The sequence below is a fragment of the Humulus lupulus genome, chromosome 3 (genome assembly GCF_963169125.1).
Source record: "Humulus lupulus chromosome 3, drHumLupu1.1, whole genome shotgun sequence".
Taxonomy (NCBI): domain Eukaryota; kingdom Viridiplantae; phylum Streptophyta; class Magnoliopsida; order Rosales; family Cannabaceae; genus Humulus; species Humulus lupulus.
The window spans coordinates 55,632,603-55,640,476 of NC_084795.1; the positions used below are offsets into that span (position 1 = coordinate 55,632,603).

At 38.2% G+C, this 7,874-nt stretch overlaps 1 protein-coding gene across 1 annotated transcript; it reads right to left on the bottom strand.

The window, feature by feature from the left end:
• Window positions 1–2,507: 2,507 nt before the first annotated feature.
• Window positions 2,508–5,991, bottom strand: LOC133824186 (uncharacterized). The gene is made up of 5 exons (XM_062257058.1): window positions 5,805–5,991; window positions 5,482–5,751; window positions 5,229–5,256; window positions 4,762–5,123; window positions 2,508–2,578 (listed from the first exon to the last, which is right to left on the bottom strand). The coding sequence occupies exons 1-5, from the start codon at window positions 5,989–5,991 to the stop codon at window positions 2,508–2,510; spliced, it is 918 nt and encodes a 305-aa protein (XP_062113042.1).
• Between the last annotated feature and the right edge of the window lie 1,883 nt (window positions 5,992–7,874).

The following is a 7,874-nucleotide window of genomic DNA, read 5'->3' on the forward strand; positions in this document are numbered from 1 at the left end:
TAACCTAGCTATTTTAGAGAATGGTCATTTTGCCATTTTTCTACCACAAAATGTGACCTTTAAAGCTGAAAATGGAAGGTTCAAGGCCAAAATTGCACAAAAGATTGGGCTGGAAACACTATGGAAGCTGGAGGTTTGACTTAGCCGCAACCAATTGGAGCACGCCACATGTTACGGATGGACTGAAGGAAGAGGCAAGCTGGTCACAAGTTGGGGCGTGGGTCACATGGGCGGGCACGCAGGTAGGCGGGTCTGGGCACAGTTGGTTTCACGGGTTGCTAGGGCTTTAGGGGGATGTGTGGCGAGAGGATAAGGCGCCATGTGGTGCGCTGGCAGAAATGGGTAATGGTTGGAGAGGCAGTGGGCTTGGGCTTCGAAATGGGCCTTTTAGTTCCAAAAATGCTATCCTTTGCTTTTTTTTTTTTTCAGCTTTACTCATTTCTTTCTCTTCTTGCTTTTTATTAATGCCCAAATGAAACTAATTAATGAAAATTAAACACAAATTGAATTACAATTAATATTTTCAATTATAAAATATATTACAATAACTCAATGAAAATATTAATTAAAACTTAACTTATTTTATACTTTAAAACTAATAAATTTGCATTCTTGAGCATTAATAACCAAGCTATGGTGTGAGAACCAAGTGCATCTCTCAAAGTCTCGGACCTTACGCAGTACTATGGTGCCCCTTTCAAGTTTTCCATGTACAATTGGCTCCCTACCACACACTCCTCTACAATCACTCAAGACATGGCCTTCTTTCTGTTTAAGGTTGGGACCTGTATCACTGTTGACCTTGCTTCAACAATCTTTGATTTGATTGTTTCTTTATGTGGTGTGAATTGCAAGGGCCAACACTTGATGTTTCCTCACGTCATTATAAGTTGTTGGATACTCAACATCCTTCGAAGATATCCTAAGAATCTCTGGTTACTCTTTTGGTTTGTCCTTCCTACATTGTCAAAGAAGTCAAAGATGACAGCGTTCCTTAGACGACTAAAAAGTCCAAAGGCATTACCTTGGTCATTTTTGGGTCTGGGGTTGTTGAGCCTAAATCTCTTGTTGTTCAAACAACTCTTACTTCTATCAAAACATGAATTTCCACTCTTTCTGAGCATTTCACTGCCATAGAGGACACTCACCGCCACATCCTTGCTTCTTTGGAAATTCTCAATGCCTCCACTGCTCTAGCCCCATGACGGTTTCAGATCCTCTCCATCTATTTTTATTTTCATTTAATAAATGTAAACATACACTAAATGTGTCATTGTTTAGTAATCTGTTTGTTTTCCTTTGGCATTTCTTAGACAATGAGGGGGAGAGAAACTACGTAGTCTCATTTTTTTGGTGTTTTGTTTACAATGCATTGGTTATTATTATGTGCTTTGACTATATTTTGCAGGGGGAGTAAATTTGGGACTCTTTATCATATTTGTGGCATTAACTTGTTTCTTGCAGGTTCTTTAAAAATAATAAGGTATACCTTGTCTATGAAATTTCCAAAGGGGGAGATTGTAAAATCTTAAATTTACAAATTTATTGATATATCTTATTTTATTAAAAAAACATATTTAAATACTTCTACATTGTGATATTTGGTTTTAATACCTTTGAATATTTGGTGGGATTTGCAAATATTTATTGCTTCATATTTATATTAACAATATTTTTAAATAAGGAATTTATATCTTGTTTTCAAAGGAAAATATAATGTGAATACATTTATAGATTTATAGATTTTCTAGGTTAATTTTCATACTTTCCAAGGATAGTTTTCTGCATGAAAAAAAATCATTTGGTAATTTATTGCTCATTTCCTTTTTCAGGAAATTATGTGTTGACTCAGGGATAAGCTGTCTCTGTGGATTGTAGGGCTGACAAGACGGAACCAACAAAGTAGCAAATCTCCATAAATGAATAATATTATCAAATATTCTTGTTTCTATTGTTGATTTTTTTTCTCAGCCTTTTTAGAACGAAATGGTCTCTATAAATAATGTTCTAAGGTGTTGAGAAAATGTGAACTCTTTGGTGTATTGTTTTGAGAGTTCATACATTGTATACAAGATCACAGTATTCACGTGTTCTTGTAATAAAACGAGTGTTTCATTTTGAGTGAATACGAGTTGTAATTTGAACACCATTCTTGAAGTCTTCGGGAGAAGATTTTTACAAGCCTTGCTTTAGGAGGATGCAAGCACTTGCTGACCATTGAAGGGAGTTCAAGTGGTTAAACGTTTCAATCAAAATCAGATAAGTGAAGAGAAGTACAACAACGTTGCAGCAAATATAAAGAAGGAGTCTAGTTTTGTTTAAGTCAATATTTATGTACTTATGATTCTTTATTAATTGGTTTAATTCTCTAGGCATGACCCCAAGGAGTAGATTATATGAAATGTTAGTTTGTAAACATAATGTAAGCATCATCATCAATGCTCAAAACAGATTTCACAATCAATTAATGCTCACAATCAATCCAAGAACACATTTTATTTAGGGCATTAGTTTGGAAATGTAGAGAACATACCTCCCATATTTCCAATCCCATCTTGAGCCATTTCACCTTTCACATCTGCCAAGAAACACACACAATACACAAGATCAAGTGCAATGGTTATAGAAGACCAATGGAGAGCAACCCTTACCAAGATACCACAACATTCACACACTTGCAACTATATATGCCATCTTCCCTTTTATGCCCTCTTACCCTAACAGGTATTAGTGGGTTAATTGGGTTTATTATGATAGTGGTGTTTGGACTATAGTTTAATGGGCCAACATATAGTCATTAGGGTGCCACCATGTGCCTCTAATGCAATTAATAGGTGTGAACCATCCCATTATGGTTATTGGTAATTAATAGGCACTTTAGTTAATGGTTGTGATTATGGAATAATGTTTATGATTATATTAGTCCATAATAATAATTCTAACATTCTCCCACTTGGACAGTATAATCAAACCGCCACAATATTTTCTAACACACATATGGAAGTCAAATAAATCATATATAATATCATACTAATAGGATACAAATATTACATATGACTTGGCCCTGTAGACATTTAAATATCATAACAACCATTTAACTATCAAACCAAACATGCATGAGGTACGATGAAGAATTCATCTCCATTTGTACCTGTCACTTCGATGAAGAATAATATATATATATAAACATATATACGTAATAACAATAATAAGAAGTGACTTCAATTATCATTATGCATGTTCAGATCAAAATACAAGCTATAAGCAATCCATACAAAATACTAGCATGTTCAATACATAAATAACAAAACTCCCACTAAGCTCAACAAGTTATGCTCCTGACAATCCCATTTGAGCAACGTGCTCTAAAAACACACATATAGGTAAGCCTTTCATTAGTGGGTCTGCTAACATGCTAGGGGGAGGCGTGTACTTAATAGAAATGAGGGAATCAGCGACTTTCTCTTTAACAAAATAGTACTCTATATCAATATGCTTTGAGCGAGAAGTACTCCTAGTGTTCTTAGAGAAAGCTACTACTGCGGAGTTGTCACAATACAATTTCAGTAGCCTCGAAATAGATTCTACAACATTCAATGCTAAAATGAAATTCCACAGCCATATTGCTTGACAAGTAGCCTCATAACACGACATATACTCTGCCTTCATCGTAGAAGAAGCTGTGAGTGTTTGCTTGACACTTTTCCATGAAACAGCTCCTCCAGCCATCATATAAATGTAGCCTGAAATGGACTTTTTATCATCCGTGCATCCCGCATAATCGGCATCACTGAACCCAACTATATCAAGAGTGTCAGCTAGCCGGTAAGTCAACATATGAAGATACCTCATGACTTTCTTAGCCGATTTCCAATGGCTAAGACCAGGATCACTCAAGTATCTACCCAACACGCCGACAACAAAAGCAATATCAGGGCGTGTGCATACTTGAGCACACATCAAGCTACCAACCAATGACGCATAAGGAACGACTTTCATTTCATCTCTCTCTTTATCATTTTTTGGACATTGAGCCTTTGAGAACTTGTCACCCTTCACTATTGGTGCCTTCCCAAGAGAACATGCATGCATATTGAATGTTTTCAAGATCCGATCAATGTAAGTCTTCTGAGACAAATGAAGAATACCATTAGCCCTATCCCGAAGAATCTGAATCCCAAGCATATAGGAAGCCTCACCAAGATCCTTCATATCAAAATGGCTAAACAAAAGTTATTTTGTCTCAGACAACAGGTCAGAATTATTAGATGCAAGTAGGATGTCGTCAACATACAATACTAGAAAAATAAAACTGCTCCCACTGACCTTCATGTATATACATTGATCTACTACATTCTCATTGGAGCCATTTCCAGTGACAATCATATAAAAACTTGAGATACCACTGCCTTGATGCTTGTTTAAGTCCATAGATAGACTTCTTGAGCTTGCAAACCATGTGTTCTTTGCCAGACATCTCAAAACCAATAGGTTGAGTCATGTAAACATCTTCAAACAGATCTCCATTCAAGAAGGTGGTCTTCACATCCATTTGATTGAGTTCTAGATCAAAATGAGCCACTATAGCCATAATGATTCGCAACGAATCTTTGGTAGAAACAGATGAAAAGGTTTCTTTGAAATAAATATCATCTCTCTGGCTACAGCCCTTAGCCACAAGCCTAGCCTTATACCTTCCCACTTGCCCATTCGAGTAACGTTTGATCTTATACACCCATTTGCATCCAATGGGTCTGCAACCTTTGGGTAGCTGAACCAACTCCCAAAATTCATTTTGTGACATAAAACTTAATTCTTCTTTCATTACATCCATCCACAACACAGATTTAGGACTGTGCATGGCTTCTTGATAAGAGACTGGCTCAGAATTATCTTGCACATCAAGCTCGTGTTCCTGGAAATAGACAAGGTAGTAATCAGGATTAGCAGGCCTGCGGGCTCTCTGTGATCTTCTCACCATAACTTCATCATCCCCAACATCATGATCTTCACCTTGTTCTTGATTTTGAGGTTCATCATGAGTTTCTACTGGAATTTGTTCAATCACAGGATCATCAATAGGAGCGGAAGCGACAGGTACAGGGACAAAAATGCGTTCTTCCCTGAAAATAATTTCTCTTTACCCTTGACTTGAAATAAATTCATCTTCAAAATAGACAGCCCTATCTGATTCTATAACCCTAGTGGTGTGAGATGGGCAATAAAACCTGGAACCTCTTGATCCAATGGTGTAGCCTACAAAATAACCACTAATGGTCTTCTGATCAAGTTTCTTAGACTATGGTTTATAGGGCCTCACTTCGGCTTTGCAACCCCAAACATGAAAATGACGCAAGCTTGGTTTCTTACTTGACCATAGCTCATAAGGTGTCTTTGGGACAGACTTGTTGGGCACTTAAGCTCTAGTCTTTAATGCCTCACCCTATAAAAACTCTAGCAAACTAGAATGGATTAACATACATCGCACCATGTCAAGAAGAGTGCGATTTCTTCTTTCAGCAATTCCATTATGTTGAGGTGTACTTGGCATTGTATATCTTGCATCAATCCCACATTCTTGTAAGTATCTAACGAAAGGCCCAGGGTTCCTTCCATTTTCATCATAACGCCCATAATACTCTCCACCTCTATTTGAATTAACTGCCTTAATTTTCTTCCCCTTTTGAAGCTCATCCTTCGTCTTAAAAATCTTAAATGCATCCAAAGATTCAGATTTTTCACAAATGAGCTCTATATGGCAATAATGGGAAAATCATCAATAAAGGTGATGAAGTATCTATAACCACCCATGGCAGGTGGAACAAAAGGACCACATATATTAGTGTGAATCAACTCCAACAATCCTGTGCACCTGTCTGTTTTACTCTTTCTAACCTTCGCAGTTAACTTTCCTTTAATACAATCAACGCAGGCAGTGAAATCTGAAAAATCCAGATCTTGAAGTACCCTATCTTTGATCAACCTTTCCATTCTGTCTCTAGAGATATGTAACGCCCTGGATAGCCAAGACTGTTACACTGTGTGTTTATAAAGTGCCCGACTTGCCAACCAAGTCATTAATATAAAATCGTGCTACTGAAACTGTAGAAGAACTAGGGTTAAAAGCGTTTTGGTCTCAAAAGTCACGTTTTCATTAGGAAACATTGTTTATTAACACGGGATCCCAAAAATATCAGTTTAAAGGCCATTTACAAAAGTTACAGGGTTCAAATACATTAACCAGCCATACTAAGGCAAAAAGAGCAGTTAGGTAATCCCTGTCCTGACTCACTCCTCGACCATGTTGATCGAACAGCTGGCTATGTACATTTCATCTCGGAGCTCTCCACCTCAGGCTTGGTCCAGCTTTCCCTTGCCTTTACCTGCACCACATAGCACCCGTGAGCCAAGGCCCAGCAAGAAAACACAACAACAACAGAGCATGAACAATTAACAAACAAATCAATAACTCATAGTGCATCTCATAAACTCTGATATATCATCAGTCGGTATAATTAGGTATTTTACATACTAGGCATTTCAGTTCATAATACACAATTCACAAACGATAACCAGGGCTAGCGCTCACAGGCTGCTCCCTCTGTTATCCTATTATCTTTGGCTACCAGTGGCCAATCTGCGCTCTGTGCGCTAATTCCATGTACGACACTCTTAGGCCGCTTTTACATGTCCCATGGCATGATACCAACGTTGACACGATACAATCCTCGGGAGCACTTGGTCCCATCTCAATCATACAATCGGGTGCAGTTTTCTTACCTTTCAATTCACTGGTTTCCGATGCCACGAAGCCGCAAGCACGGTCCTCTACCCCGAGCCTTTCCAAAGTCCTAATCACAACACAAATGAAACATCCTTTGTCACTAATCAATCCATATCTACCTCCCCGGAACCAATCCCACACTCTTCGAACCCCCAAAACCCTAAAACAGTACACCGAGGACATCCCCCGAACCCCCGGAGCAAAGGCTCAAAATTGCAAATTCTAACATCCTGAAATCGGCCTTGAGCCGCGGCACCCAGCAAGTCAGAGGACTCGCCCTGCCCAGAAAATCAACCTCGCGCGGCGGCGCGCTAGAACAGCGTCGCGGCGCTCCTTCACGAGCCCAGAAAATCTGGGTTTTCCCTGAACCCAAATCACTCCAAATCATCCCAACCTCATACCCAAGCCCCAAAACTTATAAATACTATAATCCAGTTCAACTACACAATCACCCACAGAATTCACACTTAAATTCAGACTCAAACCTTTGAACCAAAGCTTAAGAAATGTGTAAACCAGCCCCTTAAGATTCTTAAACCATAACAGCTGCGAAAATTTAAACATGAGACACTCTTACCTCAATCAAGAACCCAGCTTGAATTCTCCTCAACTCTAGCTTCAAATCACCTTCTCCTTTTGATTACTCCAACTCTAAATTCATGCAAAACTAGCCACCAACTTGCTTCAATTCATATTCATCATCTAAAAACCAGACTTGAAACTTAAACATATTATAGCTAAATCCTTACCTCTGAGTTTTCTTGGCCTAAGCTTGGTTGATAACTTCAAACACCCCTTGATTCTCCTTCCAAGAGCAAAAGTTCAGCTTCCCCTTTTCTATCTTTCTTTTGTTCTACTTCTAGGTCTCCAATATTCAGCATAAAACCAACTCCCAAAATGTTATACGTAAATGTATTTCCTTCAGCTCAAACTCATCTATTTACTGCCAAAAGAACAATTTATCCCTCTAATAATATCCCTTTCTAACTAGACCTCAAGGGCTTACTTGTCCTTTTACTGGTTTACAATTCTACCACCTCTCCAACAAAACTTGTTACTCTCTATGGTTACTAACAGTCACACAAGTTAC

Bases quoted from the DNA above. Each gene is read 5' to 3' on its own strand.
- LOC133824186 (XM_062257058.1), bottom strand. From the start codon at position 5,991: ATGGAAAGGTTGATCAAAGATAGGGTACTTCAAGATCTGGATTTTTCA. The intron at 5,257-5,481 runs GTATGTTAATCC...GTTATTTTGTAG, and splicing joins TCTTCTTGACATGGTGCGAT to GCTACACCATTGGATCAAGA. The intron at 2,579-4,761 runs GTTGCAGACCCA...GTTTCTTGGCAG, and splicing joins GTTGGTTCAGCTACCCAAAG to ATGTGAAAGGTGAAATGGCT.